At 41.4% G+C, this 20065-nt stretch overlaps 1 protein-coding gene across 1 annotated transcript in view; it reads left to right on the top strand.

The window, feature by feature from the left end:
- The first annotated feature begins 14447 nt into the window (after positions 1-14447).
- Positions 14448-20065, top strand: part of PPP2CB (protein phosphatase 2 catalytic subunit beta) — a 31123-nt gene continuing 25505 nt past the window's right edge. Inside the window, exon 1 of the mRNA XM_027122771.1 lies at positions 14448-14915. Within this exon, the coding sequence (XP_026978572.1) occupies positions 14814-14915 (102 nt within the window). The 5' untranslated portion in view covers positions 14448-14813. The remainder of the gene's footprint in view (positions 14916-20065) is intronic.

Below are 20065 nucleotides of genomic sequence, written 5' to 3'. Positions count from 1 at the left end.
TGGCTCACGGGCCCAGCTGCTCCGCGGCATGTGGGATCTTCCCGGACTGGGACACGAAGCCGTGTCCCCTGCATTGGCAGGCTGACTCTCAACCACTGTGCCACCAGGGAAGCCCAATATTTTCTAATTTTTACTTGCAAAATATATTTTAATAGGGAACTAGGTTTACATATTTCCAGTGTTTGTCCTTGAGTAGAGATTTTTTTTAAATATTTATGTTTGAAGCAATTTTAGATCATTATATTGAAATTAAAGCACTTTTAACACCTTTTTCCATAGGGGCGCTTTCCACAAGATTATTTCTTTTGTATTTGTATTTTACAATTTAAAAGCTTCTTTTAGTGATTTTATAGCAGATAATAGGGAATTATGTCTTTAGCTTATGCCATTAGTTTAGTTGTATTTCAGTAATTTAAATAATGCAGCACAAATACAAGTTTTTTAATGCTGTGATCATAGATTTTTTTTTCCTTTTCAACATTCCACGAAAGTAAAAAGTGTTTGAGGCTTCCCTGGTGGCGCAGCAGTTGAGAATCTGCCTGCTAATGCAGGGGACACGGGTTCGAGCCCTGGTCTGGGAGGATCCCACATGCCGCGGAGCAGCTAGGCCCATGAGCCACAACTACTGAGCCTGCGCGTCTGGAGCCTGTGCTCCACAACAAGAGAGGCCGCGATAGTGAGAGGCCCGTGCACCACGATGAAGAGTGGCCTCTGCTTGCCGCAACTAGAGAAAGCCCTTGCACAGAAATGAAGACCCAACACGGCAAAAATAAATAAATTAATTTAAAAAAACAAAAAGAAAAAAGTAAAAAGTGTCAGTAATAATCATCGTTAAACAACAGGGCTATAGTGTGTAACCGTGGTCTTCAGCAACCTCTCTGCCCACCAGCAACCATTCCTGGTTTCTGTAAGATCCAAGTCAGAAAGATCCCTCACAACTGGATAGACTCTCAAGTGCTAGTGGGCCCTAAAATGTGATAAGAGATTTACATTGGCTAAATCTAGACAGCTAGGTAGCAAAGCTTCAGTGTTTTCGCAGCCTTTTTGTGTTAGCAAACTTTTTATGTTATCTAGTACAGGCATCCAAAGAGAGTGTGATTCAGCTGCATTTATTATAGAGTAGCTAATTTTTCAATTTAGAAAAACACTAAGATCCCCCAGGATAAGCCTCATTAATCACATTAACCAAATAGGATGGAGTCCAGAGTACTTTAGGGTTCTTCTCTAACAAACAGATCTTAAAAGGGGAAAGTCAAGCAAAGAACTGCAACTGAACAAAACAGGAATTAGAAAAAATACTACAGAATTAAAGCAGTATCAAAATAACATATTTTTTGGTCCAGATAGTTGTTTTATTTGGAAATATTCTGTAAAAATCAGAACTCCTGAACAGGTTTTAAAGCAGTAATAGCAACTTGTTATTCAAAGAATGACTTTGCCTCAGCCATTTGTTTTATGTTTGGTTATGGAAAGATATTACGGGTTTAGTATTAACAATGTTTCTATTAGGTAAACCGAAAGTTAAATATTCTAATTAAGGATGCTTGCTTTAAACAACTTGCAGATTCTGTTGATATTGTCTTTGTGATGTTTTTATTTCCTGAGTTTTATTTTCTTGAAAGAAAGATAATGGGGGAAAAAACCTTGTAAATACTTAGTTACATTTTAAAATCTGTACTTTGAAATGGAACATGGGAAAATGGAGTGTTTTTTCCCCTCAAGTATGTGTCTTGGTTCTAAAAATTAAAAAAAAGAACAAATTAAAATTTGAGTGAACGTTATTTTTAAAAATACCTGCTTGTCTGTAAATATTGTTTTGGAACTTGAAGAATTATCTGAATAAGCTGAATTCCTTCTAGTCCTTCTAGTTTCAGGGTTCTTTTTTCTCCTTTTGTGTTTCTTGACTAATGAGCAAATATACGGATAATCTTTTGTTTATACGTATACTCATTATAAGAAAAAGAGTCCACAAAGAACTGAATTTGATTAAATAAACTGCTGAGACACTCCATCCACTCCAGCTGCTTCCACCTTCATCTCCTTCCTTCCTTTCCCCTGACTCTGACAAGCTTCATTCCTCCCCGGAATAGGACAAGCCAAAGTTCTTGCCCTCATGCCGTTCTCATTCCAGTCAAGAGAGACAAGGAATAAATATGTAAGTACAGTAGTTTATTTCACATCGTGAGAAGTGACATACACAAAACAAAACGAAGTAATAGAGAATTACTGGATGATCCGTAAGGTGAGATGTTCAGGGGAGCCTCTTTGATAAGGTAATCAAACTAACTTTCATATTCATATATTTTAGTTACATCAGTCTGCCTTCTGTTAATATGCATAATGTAAAAGTGCCTCTAAAATTTGGGTTCTGAATCTAGCCAAATGTAAGGCTGTACTTCCATTTCCCCAATGAGAAGATTCCTCAAAACAAGTTTTTTGGTAAGCTGAAATATATAAACTGTTAGAGATACAAATGAAATGTTTAAATTTCAATTGTATGTTATATAAAAATACTTTAAATTCTTTTTTTTTTAACACATGGAACAGTTTCATTCGGTGTCCTCTCATGCATCTTTGACATCATCAGAGCTTTTTGGAGCCCTATGACAGAGTTTTCCAAAGCATTATCATCCTCACTTCTAAATTCTTGGAGATGTATGCTTTTTAAACCTGTGAACATATCTAAAATTACTTTTGGTTGAAGTCATTTCGAGCTAATTTCCTCCCCAAAGACCTTCCTTAAAGTAATGGGCTTAAGTCTTCAAAATAGAGTAAGGCTCCATATTCTTTTTAATGGGAGTAATTTTAGGAGAAAAATTAACTTACATTCAGGTATATGTGGTATTTTAAAGCTATTAAAATTTTTTACAGGCATGGTTTGATTTCAATTCATACAATGTTGACATTGCTTGAGTACCATGATAAACTCCCAGTTATCTGTGCAGTTTGAAAAAAAGGATTGTGGAGGAAGAAAATTAAGTTATTCTTAGAAGACAAGCATTCTTTAAACTAGATCTGATGGATACAATTCTAGGAGCAGTGACTGCAAATTCTTTTTTTTTTTTTTTTTTTGGCTGCGTTGGGTCTTCGTTGCTGCGCACAGGCTTTCTCTAGTTGCAGCCAGTGAGGGCCACTCTTTGTTGCAGCGCGGGCTTCTCGTTGCGGTTGCTTCTCTTGTTCCGGAGCACAGGCTGTAGGCTCACAGGCTGAGTAGTTGTGGCTTGCGGGCTTAGTTGCTCCACAGCATGTGAGATCCTCCCGGACCAGGGCTCAAACCCATGTTCCCTGCATTGGCAGGCGGATTCTTAACCACTGTGCCACCAGGGAAGCCCCAAGTAACTGCAAATTCTTAGTTAGCAGTGCTAATGAAGAGAAACTGAGAAGTTAAGTGGTCATTGATTAGTAATGCCATGTGGGAATAAGATTTAAAAGAACTCATTAGAGAGAGATTAAGAGAGGAACGTTTTGTGAGGATATAAATTTTACTCATTTCTTGGGGTGAAAGATCTGCTGTCTGTTTTTACTGTTACCATCTTGTTTCTGAATCTTTTAACCGTTAAAAGAATCCCTCTGGTATTTGTAAGAAGTCTCCTTTGAAATATCCTGTGGAACCCTTAAATCTCAAAATACACTGCATTCTAATTTGTTGTCACAGGAAACTCCATTTATCTTAGGATTTGTAATTCCTTTCATTTTTAAAGTCTATTTTCCTTTGTTAGGTAAGAATAATTTAGAGCTATGACAGATTTTTTTTTTTTTTTTGGGTCACACCATGCAGCTAATGGGATTTTTTTTTGGGTCACACCATGCAGCTAATGGGATTTTTGGGTCACACCATGCAGCTAATGATCCCTAGTTGCCCAACTAGGGATCAAACCCAGGCCCTTGGCAGTGAGAGCGCAGAGTCCTAACCACTGGACCACCAGGGGATTCCTTCATTTCTTTTTTTTAAATGTGAGAATCTATGTTTTGAGAAATCTGGTCTAGTTAATTGAGCATGGTTAATTAAAGATTGTATTCGCTCAGCAATTACTGAACATATGATTTGATTTGTGCTAAAGGTATGCTATTCTGCTTGTGTGTGTATCAACTAATCTTTATATCAACCCCATAAAGGAAAATGTTAATTCCTTATTTTATGAATGCATTCATTCAGAAGGCCCTTCAAGATATTTTGCACCTCAAGTCATGAACATCAGTTAATATTTCCAGTATTGTTGGTTTGAAAAGAATATAAGATTTGTCTTAATCTCTCTCCTTTGACATGTTATTTGCTTTTTAAATTCCAGCCATCAACTTGTGAACCTGATACATAATCCCTTCTTTTAAATTTTGAATATAGAATGTGCAAAGAGCAATACAGTAATTTGAGATTTTTCACATTTGGTTAAGAAACAATTTCTCTATGTGCATACAAATAATTCTAGTCCCTTGGCTAAGATTATTTTAGTTATATTGAGAAGTGAATGTATTTTTTCTATTGGGAGTTACGCTAAATCAAGTAACTAATGACTCCTAATCCACTGATTCTCAACCAGGGTGTTTTACAACTGCATCTGAATATTAATGAAAAGGACAATTTTCTCAAAATTGACTGTGCTCCCACTTTCTTCAAATGCTATCCTGAAGCTTATCCTCCAGTAACCTTTGGTGAAAGGCAGGCTCTCTACCTTCCATTCCTCCTTCCTTATTTTCAAAACTATCTCAAGACCATTAATTTCTGTGACAGTTTCTAGAGATACACCCACCCTCTTAGCCTTTCTTACAGGTCAACCGTAAAAAAAATGTTTCAGATATGCCATCTATTGAAAAATGCACGCATAGAACCTGCTGAGTCAACTAGGTTACTTTTGTGGTCTTCCACCAATTTTTCAGGGTAAAATATTAGGTCAGACTAAAAACTAATTTTCTTACCCTGCTTTCTGGGTTCTTGACCCAGGAACCTGCAATAATGAAAAAATTTTTCCTATAACCATCTACTGGTATCCATCAAATGAGAAAGTAAAAATAATCTGTTAATGAATGACATTTCATCATGAGTGTTTCTTTTGGATACAAGTCAGAGTCAAAAAAATCCAAAGAAAGATTTGAGGGTGAGAATGACAATAGTTTGTTTACTTTCATAAAGTCAAAAGTGAAAATCCATTCCATTCAATGTAGATACAGTACCAAGTTACGAACAACCAGTTTTTATGGAGCACATTCTGTTGTTGCTGGGCTTAGCTGTATGATTGGACGTTTGGAATTGAAAAATCAGTGAGACATTTCTCGCTTGGAAGGTCTGTGTAGAGTGAGAGAGGCATGCAAGAAACCAACCGTGAAAATAAAGTGAGGTGTGATAGATGCTAGTGCTTGGTGTACAGGTCTTAAGAGGATTACCATATAATTAATCATATAATGAATCCGACTGGATTTAGGAACGCTTTTTATGAGTAAGACAACCTTAAGGTGAGTCTTGAAAATCTGAGTTATACATGCTGGAAAGGTGAGAATAAGGTCTTTATATGGAGGAAACACATACGAGAATATAACATAAAGCATTCTACTGATATGGCATTTGTGGGTGTAGGTATCATGGGGAAGTGAGAGGGACATACAGCACACCCCCCTCCCATGGGATGTAGAGACCACATTTTTATTCATTCATTCCTGATGGACATTTGAGTTGCTTCCTCCTTTTGGCTATTGTGAATAATGCTGTTGTGAATATTGGTGCACAAATATCTTTTCAAGACCCTGCTTTGATATATTCCTTGATATGTTTTCAGCCAGTTTAATATTGGAAAAAATATTTATGTCCCCCAAGCTTTATTTTGTTTTTGTTTTTTTTTGTTTTTTTGCGGTACGCGGGCCTCTCACTGCTGTGGCCCCTCCCGTTGCGGAGCACAGGCTCCGGACGCGCAGGCTCAGCGGCCATGGCTCACGGGCCCAGCCTCTCTGCGGCACGTGGGATCCTCCCGGACGGGGGCACGAACCCGTGTCCCCTGCATCGGCAGGCGGACTCTCAACCACTGCGCCACCAGGGAAGCCCTGTGTCCCCCAAGCTTGATGTAACATTTTAACAACGTGATGTATAGGAAAAGTCTTCGTCGAAATACATAGAATATTACATTAGGATCACAGACTTTTTTTTTTTTTTTTGGCCACACAGCATGCGGGATCTTAGTTCTCTGACCAGGGATTGAACCTTGCGCCCCCTGCAGTGGAAGTGCAGAGTCTTAACCACTGGAGCGCCAGGGAAATCCTCACATTTTTAAAAGTGCTCCGAGTGTCAAAAACAGGATAGGTGTCTTGATATCACAGTTAATACTCAATGTGAACCTTTCTCAACTACTGTATGGTTGTCCGAAAGGCTTTTTCACCACATTTAAAGTTTCATGTGTAGCCCTTGGTTTGCATGGTGTGTTATGAGTCCCATACCAGATGAGAACACGTTAAAGAAAATTGTGGAGAAAGAAGCAAAGCAAGTAAGACAGTGATTATGATAGACAAGAAGATGCTACTATAATCAAAGCTAATGTTTTTTAAAACCATATTGTTTGGTGAACAGAACTCTATATTTTAAGCATTTTAGATTCAAACATGATAGCTTGTTATTTATACAAATACTAAATACAGTAATAATCACCATTTAGTGAAAGAAGTTAGAAACAATGAAATGTACAGAACTATAAGAATATATTTATATGAATATTAAGTACATAATACTATATATTTTACATGGATAATTTAGTATATATACCAAAAACATTAGAGGATACGTTTCAAGGAAGAGAAATGAAACTGTGTATCAGGGATGAGAGGGGAAAACGAGTTTTTGCACAGACATGTTCACAATGTGCCATAAAATGAAAGGATTAATTACACTCGTGCATCTGAGGCTCAAAAGAAAGTGGAGAGTTAATTTCCATAGCAAACTATGAAAGAATATAAATTATATCCATGCATTTAAAAAATTGTCATGTAACTATGGCAACTTAAAATTTATCTTTTAAAGTGTTAAGATGACAATAAGTTAAATATAGTTGTAACCAAGACTGTAAATGTCATAAGTTCAGCTGTCAAAAGATGTGTTAAAAACTGTTTAATAGTTTTTTAAATTACAAAAGACATTTTAAAACTTAGTGTGTTGCACTGTTCTACACTGAGTGCTTGTAATTCAGTTAAATTCTGACACTACATGGAGTTAGCACAGAGCCCACAAGAGAAGTGCAAAGGCCTACACAAGACTGTCCCCACTTGAGGCTCCAGCCACAAGCCTCAGGTGTACCCTAACTAGGCTATAAATTTGGGGGTTCCCACAGCCCTTGCAAGTTCAGTAATTTGCTTGAACAACTCACAGTATTCACTGAGACATTATACTTAGAATTACAGTTTTACTATAAAAGATACAGGTCAGGAGCAACCAAACTGAGAAATATTCTTTAGGAGTGGAGGAATATGCAGAGGTTCTACGCCCTCTCCTGTGGGATCCAGGCATTTCACCCCACCACCACATCCATGTGTTCACCAACTTGGAAGCTCCACAGAGCTGGGGTGACCAGAGTTTTTACTGGAGTTTCGTTAGAAGCATGTGTAATTAAATCCTTGATGACATGGATGAGTTCCATCTCCAGCCCTATCCCCTCACCTGACGTCAGGCTGGCCCAAAGTTGGCTGACCAAGTCACAGGGTTGGTCTTTCTGGTGACCAGCCCCGATCCTGAGTCACCTACCTCATCAGTGTAACAAAGATACTCCTCTCACTCTGAAATTCCAAGGGTTTTGGAAGCTCTGTGCCAGAAACCAGGGTCAAAGACCAGATATATTCTTTATTACTACCACTGTTGCTTATAAAAGATATAAGTGGAATTTAAATCTTATACTCTAACATTGGACAAAGATTTACCAATTGCCCTGTAGAAAAGAAGACTGGTGATAATACCGATAAGCAGGGACTTCCCTGGTGGCACGGTGGTTAAGAATCCGCCTGCCAGTGCAGGGGACACAGGTTCATTCCCTGGTCCGGGAAGATCCCACATGCCACGAAGCAACTAAGCCCGTGTGCCACAGCTACTGCGCCTGCGCTCTAGAGCCCGCGAGCCACAACTACTGAAATGGCAATTATTGTTTAAATGGCTACCAAGTTGCTGTTTGGTATGATGAAGAAGTCCTGGAAATAGTAGCGGTGAGGGTTGCTCAACATTGTGAATGTTCCTAATGCTGTTGAATCATATGCTTAAAAATGGTTAAAATGTAAATATTTTACCACAACATAAAAGTTGCCCAAATAAATTGTATTGCAAGGGAATTTTAGTATAAAATGTACAGTAAATTCTATATGTCATTTATGTATGTCTATAAAATACATAATAAGATATCCATGTAATCTTGGGGCAGAGGAGACTTTTTAAACAGCCTTAAGCAAAGTTATTGACAGGATGGGTGGCAGAGTATTACAGAACTTGGAGACCATCGGCTCTGACTACCTGGCTTCATTTCCCAGCTCCAAATGAATGAACTTGGGTGAGTCACTTATTTTCTCTACCTCAGTGTCCTCAGTTAATTAATTGAAACTCTAATAATGGCACCTACTTCATAGGGTTGTAGTGAAGCGAATAATCGAGGCAATAATCTAAGTACTTAGAATACTGCCTGACAATAAATACTCTTGTTAGGAAAAAAATTTTAAACTTCTGTGTGGAAAGACTCTTACAAATATAAAATCTATGTAACACACTGTAAAATATTTGGAACATATCAAGCAGCCTGTAAATAATAAGGGTGTGAAAAAGCTAGTAAAATGGTGAACACAATTCACATACACAGTATAAACGTCAAAAAAAATTGAAAAATTTCTCAATCTAATTGTTAAAAAAAAATCATATGAGGGACTTCCCTGGTGGTCCAGTGGTAAAGAATCCGCCTTCCAATGCAGGGGATGCAGGTTTGCTCCCTTGTCAGGGAACTAAGATCCCACATGCTGCGGAGCAACTAAGCCCATGCGCCACAACTGCTGAGCCTGCGCTCTAGAGCCCGCAAGCCACAACTACTGAGCCTGTGCACCTAGAGCCCGCAAGCCACAACTACTGAGCCCGTGAGCCTAGAGCCTGTGCTCCACAACAAGAGAAGCCACCACAATGAGAAGCCCGCGCACAGCAACAAAGAGTAGCCCCTGCTCACCACAACTAGAGAAACTTCACACGCCGCAACGAAGACCCAATGCAGCCAAAAATAAATAAACAAAGACAGTTCTTTCAGGGCTTCCCTGGTGGTGCAGTCCCTGGTGGTGCAGGGACGTGGATTCGAGCCCTGTTCCAGGAAGATCCCACATGCTGTGGAGCAACTAAGCCTGCGCCACAACTACTGAAGCCTGTGTGTCCTAGGTAGGGCCCACATGCTGCAACTACTGAGCCCGTGTGCTGCAACTACTGAAGCCTGCTCACCTAGAGCTTCTGCTCCAAAACAAGAGAAGCCACCGCGGTGAGAAGCCCATGCACCACAACGAAGAGTAGGCCCCGCTCACTGCAACTAGAGAAAGCCCACGCGCAGCAATGAAGACCCAACGCAGCCAAAAATTAATTAATTAAAAAAAAAAAACAGGTCTTTCAGTTCCAGTTTTATAAATGTATAAGGGAACTTCTGCTCCAAAAGAACCAGACCCAGGACAGGACACATTTTTCTGAGGCTTCAATGGTCTTGCAAAAGTAGGAGAGGTCTCCATAGATTTCCAAAAAAATAAACTAGTGTGAATTTAGTCCAGAATGAGAAAACCTGGGGCTAGAGTGGAAAGAATCTGGTGAAGGTTTGAGAAGAACTGGGTGCTAAGGACAAAACAGCTGGAAACTGAGGCCACGAGGCCAAGAGCCAAGGCCTGAGGTGAACCAGCAGGGAGCCTGACTGAACAGGATGGCAGGCAGATGAGTGAGCTGGCTGAGGCTGGATTCATATAGACATGCTGCTGTAGGGACTCTGCACCTTGAAACAGCAGTGAGGTGGGGGAACTGACACTCTCATTCTGAGCCACAGCTCTTGCTGGAGTGGCACTGGGTTAAGGCTACCAGAGATATAGAAGCAAGCTTTCTAGAGGAAAGCCTCCCAAGGAAGGCAAATGGTACTTCCACCAGATCTGTTCAAGCCACTATGAGTAAGGTCAGCAGAAGCAAGAGAAACATCTTTAGTCACTTAAGAACTGGCAGTGTTGGCATTGTCAGACACACAATATAGAATAGCTAGGTATTGGGTGAACAAAAGGGGGGAAGTGGGTCAAAAGGTACAAACTTCCAGTTATAGAATAATTAAATCCTGGAGATATAATATATAGCATAGTGACTATAGTTATTTACACTATACTGCGTATTTGAAAGTTGCTAAGAGTAGTTCTTAAAAGTTCTCGTTACAAGAAAAAAATTTTGTAGATTCATGTGGTGACAGATGTTAACTAGACTTGTAATCAAGCAGGACCCTATGGGGCCTTCCTGGGACAGACCCCTCCCCCTTGTCCTCTGCTTTACCTCCTCTCTGAAGTACCTAGATAGCAGTATCTGATGCACATTTCCCAAGCTGTTTTACAGGTGCTAAAACCCCACCACATGGAAGAAGTTAACTACCTGATGACCATGAGAACATAGCCCCAAACCTACTGGAGTCTGAGTATTGATTGATAACGTTAACCCTTGTGACACCACCCTGTTACCTCACCATCAACCAATCAGAGTACTGTGCACGAGCTGATCACATACCCTGCAACTCCCCTCCCTCACCTGGCCTTTAGAAAATGCCTCCCTGGCGAATTCCCTGGTGGTCCAGTGGTTAGGACTCTGTGCTTCCACTGCAAGGGGCATGGGTTCGATCCCTGGTCAGGAACTAAGATCCCGTATGGCCAAAAAAAAAAAAAAAAAAAGCCTCCCTGAAACCGATCAGAGAGTTTACGTGTGCTGAGCACTAGCTGCCTGGACTCCTTGCTTGGCCCTGCAGTAAACACTGCACACACCTTCCTTCACCACAACCTGGTGTCGGTAGGTTGGCTTTATAGCGTGTGGGTGAGAGGACCCAAATTTGGTTGGGTAACAGACTTGTAGTGATCATTCCACAATATATACAAGTATCAAATCATGCTGTGCACCTGAAACAATATAATGTTTTATGCTAATTATACCTTAATTAAAAAAAAATAGCCAGGTATAAAATGTGTAAAGATAAAGAACTCCACTGTGCTAGGGAATTTGAACCAAGCCTCCTGAGGGCAACCACAAAAAAGGACAAAATATTGAACATCACATCTGCACTGATTCCTTTATCTTCAGATAATTCCATCTCGTAATTCCCTGGTGGTCCAGTGGTTAGGACTCCTTGCTCTCACTGCCGGGGCCCGGGTTCAATCTCTGGTCCGGAACTAAAATCCCGCAAGCTGCTCAGTGCAGCCAAAAGAAAAAAAAAATTATTTTTTGATACTTTTGAAAAGGTTTTTTTAGAACCATGTTTCTTGAGCAGTAGGGTGAGAACACCTACTATGATCTTTTTATTAACAGTGATTTGTAGTTTTTAAATTCAAAGAAAGCATTTCCAAATTGACCCTGTCTTTTTAAATCTCATCATTATTGATTGAGTTTCTGATGCAGAGTTCCATATATCAATTTCTTTTTTTTTTAGATAAATAGGCTTTTTTTTAAAAAAATAAATTTATTTATTTATTTATGGCTGCGTTGGGTTTTCATTGCTGTGCGCGGGCTTTCTCTAGTTGTGGTGAGCAGGGGCTACTCTTCGTTGTGGTGCATGGGCTTCTCATTGCGGTGGCTTCCCTTGTCGGGGAGCAAGGGCTCTAGGCGCGTGGGCTTCAGTAGTTGTGGCACGTGGGCTCAGTAGTTGTGGCTCGCGGGCTCTAGAGCTCAGGCTCAGTAGTTGTGGCGTAAGGGCTTAGTTGCTCCGTGGCATGTGAGAACTTCCCAGACCAGGGCTTGAACCCGTGTCCCCTGCATTGGCAGGCGGATTCTTAACCACTGCGCCACCAGGGAAGTCCCTCAATGTTTACATATTTTAAAATAACCCAGACAATTGTGTAGGAACAAAATCTAAAATGTAATTTTAAGGCAAAGGGTTGTTTGCTGGAATTAATGATTTAAGAATTCTGTGACCAGAAGGGAAGAGGTAAACAAAACAAAAATACAAACACTTCTGGTTGTCTCTTTGAAAACAAAGAAATTTAGATCTGGTCTGCAAACCTAAGATTAAATGCAGCGTTGCATGACAAACGATTAGCAAGGATTGGAGAATAATGGTTATGTTCCACAGCAGAAAACACACCACATATACATATACAACAGAAGCAAAGAGTGAAGAAAGAAAGATTTTAAGAATTATAGTTTTTATCTTTAATTAAGATGGCTTCATAACCAAAATACTGAAAACTGATATTATAATCACCAAGAAACCTCCAGCATTCCGTACTCCCGTCCAGACTGCAGAGGTCACGTAACACAAATGACAAGAGTGGAAGTCAGACAGACTTGGGCATTAATCCTTAGTCCACCAGTTACTATCTGTGTGACGCGAACGCATTTTTAAACCTCTATGTTTCTGTTTCCTCATCTGTAAAATGGAGGGTAACAACAGCCCCTGGGTCATAGGATTATTGAAGTACTAAATACATTCGAAACACTTAGCAGATAAGAAGCACTCAAAAGCATTCTTACTTGCTCTACAGCATAACCTGACTAAACATTTCAGCAGCCCTGTTCTCGCAAACTCACCTGTCTACTCCCGGCTCTAAGAGCGTTCTTGCACATTAATCCCAAACACATTTGCTTCTATGTCAAGGACCTCCCTCCCTAAACACTATTCGTAGTTCCCATTTCTCCTCAAGGTGTACTTTCTGTTCTCTGTCCATCCTCTGTAGGAACTCCAGAAATACCATTCTTCCTCTCATTCTCATTCTGAGCTTTCCAGATTTACCTGAGATGCAGCCTCCTTTCAACATTTACAGACTAACCGCCTCAGAGACTGCAAATCTGTTGCAATCATGCAGGTTCCCCTTCTGTTCAGTACTGTTTCACCATCTTTTCATGTCCTGTCCTTCAGTTGGTTTGCTGCTATGTACAAGTCACTTGAGAACAGGAGCTCTTTCAACCTTGTTTCCCACCATATGACTTACTTCTGTTGCTAGGAGTATTTATAGCTTTCCAAACTGACCATGGTCTTTCACACATTTGTCCTCTGCCACTCTCCAAAAAAAAGTTTCTTTCCTCTTCTCCAGGCAACTTCAAGGTTTTGCCTGGGGAGAAGGTTCAAAATTCAGTTCGAGGGCTTCCCTGGTGGCGCAGTGGTTGAGAGTCCGCCTGCCGATGCAGGGGACACGGGTTCGTGCCCCGGTCCGGGAAGATCCCACATGCCGCGGAGCGGCTAGGCCCGTGAGCCATGGCCGCTGAGCTTGCGCGTCCGGAGCCTGTGCTCCGCAACGGGAAAGGCCACAACAGTGAGAGGCCCGCGTACCGCAAAAAAAAAAAAAAAAAAAATCAGTTCGAATGCCACCTTTCTAAAGCTTTCGGTAGCTGTTGCCTAGGAAGGATTAGGCAACCAACACAGCTCCCATACTGTACTATTGGATAAGCACTTGTAGAATTTAATCATCACAACTTAAAAGATAGGCCTCGCCGCGCCCTTTTAACAAATGAGGAATCTGAGGCTGGGGGCGATCCGGTGATTGTCCAAGGACATGGCTAGGAGGCTGGGAATGCCAAGAGGGAGTCCTTGCCTTCTGATACCGGACGTTGCCTGCCACTTGGGTTCAGGCAACATCCTGATAGAGGAAGTATGCTTGGTTAGCACCTGCGCTCCAAGGGACCTGGCAGTTAGCAGTTGCTCGTTAAATGTTCGTTGAATGAACAAATCATCAGAATTCAGTAAACACTGCATAAACGCGGTGAAGAATGCTGGAGTTGGAAGGGACACATTGATACCACAGAGCAATCGGCTCGTCTTTCTGATGCTGAAAGGGAGGATTCGAGATGTCAGTGCTGCACAGCTAGCTAATGACAGAGCTAAGACCGGAAAGAATTTATTTATTTATTTAATAGATACGGAATGCCTGCTATAGGAGAGTGCTAGACTCTCGGGTCTATGTGGTCGAGGAGAGACACAAGCTTACCAATTCCCTCCTCAGAGCGCTAAAAAAAAACAAATGAGAGAGAGAGAAAAGAGAAAGCACTGCAAGAGAGTAAGGTGGGGACAGAATTCCCAGAGAAAAGGATGTGAAGGAAGAACCTGGAGCGCTTGGTCCGGACCCGAAGTGAAAAAGGATGATACAAAGTGGAAGAGCGAGAAAGCGGCGCGACCCTCGGCCCCTCGGCCCGTTTCTCCGCCGAGCCACACGGAGGCGCTGCATCCCTCCCCGCGTCTCGGGCCCCGGCGGCGCCGCCTGCTCGCCTTTTCCCGGCGGAAATGCCCGGGCGATGACGGACACCCGGAGGGAGGGGAGAGAAAGAGCGAGAGACAAGGGGCAAGGGAACCGGGAGCGGCCGGCGGGCGGGAGGCGGCGGCGGCAGGTGCCCATCGTCCGGCGGGAGCTGCGCGGAAGCCCCGCACCTCCCCGCGCCCTTCACCGACTCCTGGGGCGCGCGGCCCAACGGGCCAGGGCGGGCAGGGGTCTCCCGGAGGCCGTGCGCCCGGAGCCGCCCGCGGGGCTTGGGCGGGGCGCGGGGTCGCGCTCCCCGGCTCCTTCCTCTCCCCCTGGGAGCTGGCGGCGGCGGCGGCGCCGGGCGAGGGGAGCGGCGCCCGGGGCTGGGGCGCGCGGGGGCGGGGAGGGGGGCGGGAGGCAGCGGGGGAGGGGCTCAGGCCACCATGGACGACAAGGCGTTCACCAAGGAGCTGGACCAGTGGGTCGAGCAGCTGAACGAGTGTAAACAACTGAACGAGAACCAGGTGCGGACGCTGTGCGAAAAGGTAAGAGAGAAAAGGGGCGAGATGCGGGCGGGGACCCCGTTCCTCCTCCTCCCCCTCCTCTTTCTGCCCTCCCCCCACCCCCTCCCGGAATGCCTGCCCTGTGTCCGGCGCGCCGGTCCGGGAACCCGCAGGGCTGCGTCTCCGGTTTGGGCATCCTTCCCCGGGTGGAGTCGGGCCCTTCCAGGACCCCCGGGAACCCAGCCCACGATCCGGACCGGACGCTCCTGGTCCTGGCCTGTGGGGTCCGGGGTAGGTGGGCGGGGGCATTGTGGCACCCGGAATCCACGCCCTGAGTGTGATTGGGGTCGCCAACGCTATTGTGGGGGGATTGCTGACACCCCAGCATTTCCCGTGCGGACTAGCCATCCCGGCGCTTTAGCTGGCCGGCAGATGAATCTCGTGCGGTCTCGGAATTGAAAATGCACCGAAAACGAACCTGGGTGTTGTGACTATCAACGCGCTCTGTAATACACCCAGGCTTTTTCTCAGGTGACTCGGGCCCATCAAAAATCAGTAAATTGGTATGCGTGAAGCATTTGTTTGTAGAGAGGTGGGTGTGATGACAGACTGTGATTTTTAAAATAGAACTTGACTTTAGTTGAGACAGATGGTGACTGGTCTTCACGTTGAGAGGCTCTTTGGAAGCAAAAAATTTGTTGATTTTCAGAAACAAGACGGCAAGTCTTAAGTTTGGCAACAGTGCTTGCCTGAAATGTTTAATGGGGTATGTGTTTTTCGTGCAGGTTAGCACTTTTCAGAAAGTTATTACTATTATATGTAAGTTTTTTTTCATTTCCAGAAAGTAATAAAATATACAGGTGGTTTACTGTTTACAGTTGCTGTTGATAGTGTGATCTGAGACAACTTTCTGAATTCTGTGTGCATTGTTTTCTTAACCACTGTAATTATTTCGGACTTTCCATCTTTTCTCATTCATCTTTTATGTAGTTTGGACTAAATAATTTTTATGTAAGAAGGTTCCATGTGAAGGAGTAACGAAGTTATTTATTTTTTAATGTTTTTGGGTTTTGGGGGAGGGGGTTTAAGCCAAAATCCGTAAGACTTTCTTTATAATTGTGTTTGGAAGTCAGGATGCCTCAGAAAAGCACTAAAGAAAGAAAGATTTTGTCATTATTATTTATAGGGTACCCTTAAAATTAAGCATATTAGGAATGGAGGAGTAATAGCTAATATTAAGTAGTTAGAATAGTGTTTTTTAACTACGTGTAATGTTGCTTAGCGTCTTTATGTATTAAATAACTTTTTTTGAAGTATAGTTAATTTACAATGTGTTAGTTTCAAGTATACAACAAAGTGATTCAGTTTTTTTTTGAATTTTATTTTATTTATTTTTTTATACAGCAGGTTCTTATTAGTCATCCATTTTATACATATTACTGTATACATATTAATCCCAATCGCCCAATTCCTCACACCACCACACTCCCCACCCCCCCACCCCTACCGCTTTGCGCCCGTGGTGTCCATACGTTTGTTCTCTACATCTGTGTCTCAATTTCTGCCCTGCAAACTGGTTCATCTGTACCATTTCTCTAGGTTCCACATATATGCGTTAATATACAATATTTGTTTTTCTGACGTACTTCACTTTGTATGACAGTCTTTAGATGCATCCACGTCTCTACAAATGACCCATTTTCGTTCCTTTTTATGGCTGAGTAATATTCTATTGTATATATGTACCACATCTTTATCCATTCGTCTGTCAATGGGCATTTAGGTTGCTTCCATGACCTGGCTATTGTAAATAGTGCTACAATGAACATGGGGGTGCATGTGTCTTTTTGAATTATGGCTTTCTCTTGGTATATGCCCAGTAGTGGGATTGCTGGGTCATATGGTAGCTCTATTTTTAGTTTTTTAAGGAACCTCCATACTGTTCTCCATAGTAGCTATCAATTTACATTGCCACCAACAGTGCAAGAGGGTTCCCTTTTCTCCACACCCTCTCCAGCATTTGCTGTTTGTAGATTTTCTGATGATGCCCATTCTTACTGGTGTGAGGTGATACCTCATTGTTGTTTTGATTTGCATTTCTCTAATGATTAGTGATGTTGAGCAGCTTTTCATGTGCTTCTTGGCCATCTGTATGTCTTCTTTGGAGAAATGTCTGTTCAGGTCTTCTGCCCATTTTTGGATTGGGTTGTTTTTTTAATATTGAGCTGCATGAGCTGTTTATATTTTGGAGATTAATCCTCTGTCCATTGATTCGTTTGCAAATATTTTCTCCCATTCTGAGGGTTGTCTTTTCGTCTTGTTTATGGTTTCCTTTGCTGTGCAAAAGCTCTTAAGTTTGATTAGGTCCCATTTGTTTATTTTTATTTTTATTTCCCTTACTTTATGAGGTGGATCAAAAAAGATCTTGCTGTGATTTATGTCAAAGAGTGATCTTCCTATGTTTTCCTCTAAGAGTTTTATAATGTCCGGTCTTACATTTAGGTCTCTAATCCATTTTGAGTTTATTTCTGTGTATGGTGTTAGGGAATGTTCCAACTTCATTCTTTTACATGTAGCTGCCCAGTTTTCCCAGCACCACTTATTGAAGAGACTGTCTTTTCTCCACTGTATATTCTTGCCTCCTTTGTCATAGATTAGTTGACCATAGGTGTGTGGGTTTATCTCTGGACTTTCTATCTTGTTCCATTGATCTATGTTTCTGTTTTTGTGCCAGTACCATATTGTCTTGATTACTGTAGCTTTGTAGTATATATAGTCTGAAGTCAGGGAGTCTGATTCCTCCAGCTCCACTTTTTTCCCTCACGACTGCTTTGACTATTTGGGGTCTTTTGTGTCTCCATACAAATTTTAAGATTTTTTGGTTCTAGTTCTGTAAAAAATGCGATTGGTAATTTGATAGGGATTGCATTGAATCTGTAGATTGCTTTGGGACAAATATCAACAATATTGATTCTTCCAATCCAAGAACATGGTGTATCTCTCCATCTGTTGGTATCATCTTTAATTTCTTTCATCACTGTCTTATAGTTTTCTGTATACAGGTGTTTTGTCTCCCTAGGTAGGTTTATTCCTAGGTATTTTATTCTTTTTGTTGCAGTGGTAAATGGGAGTGTTTCCTTAATTTCTCTTTCAGAGTTTTCAGCATTAGTGTATAGGGATGCAAGAGATTTCTGTGCATTAATTTTGTATCCTGAAACTTTACCAAATTCATTGATTAGCTGTAGTAGTTTTCTGGTGGCATCTTTAGGATTCTCTATGTATAGTATCATGTCATCTGCAAACAGTGACAGTTTTACTTCTTCTTTTCCAATTTGTATTCCTTTTATTTCTTTTTCTTCTCTGATTGCTGTGGCTAGGACTTCCAAAACTATGTTGAATAATAGTGATGAGAGTGGACATCCTTGTCTTTTTCCTGATCTTAGAGAAAGTGCTTTCAGTTTTTCACCATTGAGAATGATGTTTGCTGTGGGTTTGTCGTATCTGGCCTTTATTATGTTGAGGTAGGTTCCCTCTGTGCCCACTTTCTGGAGAGTTTTTATCATAAATGGGTGTTGAATTTTGTCAAAAGCTTTTACTGCATCTATTGAGATCATATGGTTTTTATTCTTCAGTTTGTTAATATAGTGTTTCACATTGATTGATTTGTGTATATTGAAGAACTCTTGCATCCCTGGGATAAATCCCACTTGATCATGGTGTATGATCCTTTTAATCTGTTGTTGGATTCTGTTTGCTAGTATTTTGTTGAGGATTTTTGCATCTATATTCATGAGTGATATTGGTCTGTAATTTTCTTTTTTCGTAGTATCTTTGTCTGGTTCTGGTATCAGGGTGAGGGTGGCCTCATAGAATGAGTTTGGGAGTGTTCCTATGCAAATTTTTGGAAGAGTTTGAGAAGGATGGGTATTAGCTCCTCTCTAAATGATTGATAGAATTCACCTGTGAATCCATCTAGTCCTGGACTTTTATTTGTTGCAAGATTTTTAATCACAGTGTCAGTTTCATTACTTGTGATTGGTCTGTTCATATTTTCTGTTTCTTCCTTGTTCAGTCTCAGAAGGTTATACCTTTCTAAGAATTTGTCCATTTCTTCCAGCTTGTCCATTTTATTGGCGTAGAGTTGTTTATAGTAGTCTCCTAGGATGCTTTGTATTTCTGTGGTGTCTGTTATAACTTCTCCTTTTTCATTTCTAATTTTATTGATTTGAGTCCTCTCTCTTTTTCTTGATGAATCTGGCTAATGGTTTATCAATTTTGTTTATCTTCTCAAAGAACCAGCTTTTAGTTTTATTGATCTTTGCTATTGTTTTCTTTGTTTCTATTACATTTATTTCTACTCTGATCTTGATGATTTCTTTCCTTCTGCTGACTTTGGGTTTTGTTTGTTCTTCTTTCTCTAGTTTCTTTAGGTGTAAGGTTAGATTGCTTATTTGAGATTTTTTTTTGTTTCTTGAGGTAGGCTTGTACTGCTGTAAACTTCCCTCTTAGAACTGCTTTTGCTGCATCCGATCAGTTTTGGATCGTCGTGTTTTCATTGTCATTTGTCTCTAGGTATTTTTAAATTTCGTCTTTGATTTCTTCAGTGATCTCTTAGTTATTTAGTAACATTGTTTAGCCTCCATGTGTTTGTGTTTTTTACGTTTTTTTCCCTGTAATTCATTTCTAATCTCATAGCGTTGTGGTCAGAAAAGATGCTTGATATGACTTCAATTTTCTTAAATTGACTGAGGCTTGATTTGTGACCCAAGATGTGATCTATCCTGGAGAATGTTCCGTGTGCACTTGAGAAGAAAGTGTAATCTGCTGTTTTTGGATGGAATGTCCTATAAATATCAATTAAATTTATCTGGTCTATTGTGTCATTTAAAGCTTCTGTTTCGTTATTTTCATTTTGGATGATCTGTCCATTGGTGTAAGTGAGGTGTTAAAGTCCCCCAGTATTACTGTGTTACTGTTGATTTCCTCTTTTTTTTTTTTTCTCGGTATGCGGGCCTGTCACTGTTGTGGCCTCTCCCGCTGTGGAGCACAGGCTCCAGCGGCCATGGCTCACGGGCCCAGCCGCTCCGCGGCATGTGGGATCTTCCCAGACCGGGGCACGAACCTGTGTCCCCTGCATCGGCAGGTGGACTGTCAACCACTGCGCCACCAGGGAAGCCCTGATTTCCTCTTTT

This window comes from Aethalodelphis obliquidens, unplaced genomic scaffold, assembly GCF_003676395.1.
Source record: "Aethalodelphis obliquidens isolate GAN/ISIS:26980383/991018 unplaced genomic scaffold, ASM367639v1 scaffold25, whole genome shotgun sequence".
Lineage (NCBI taxonomy): Eukaryota > Metazoa > Chordata > Mammalia > Artiodactyla > Delphinidae > Aethalodelphis > Aethalodelphis obliquidens.
Note: the sequence above shows the minus strand (reverse complement) of the source record. Positions and strands in the feature narration are given on the sequence as shown.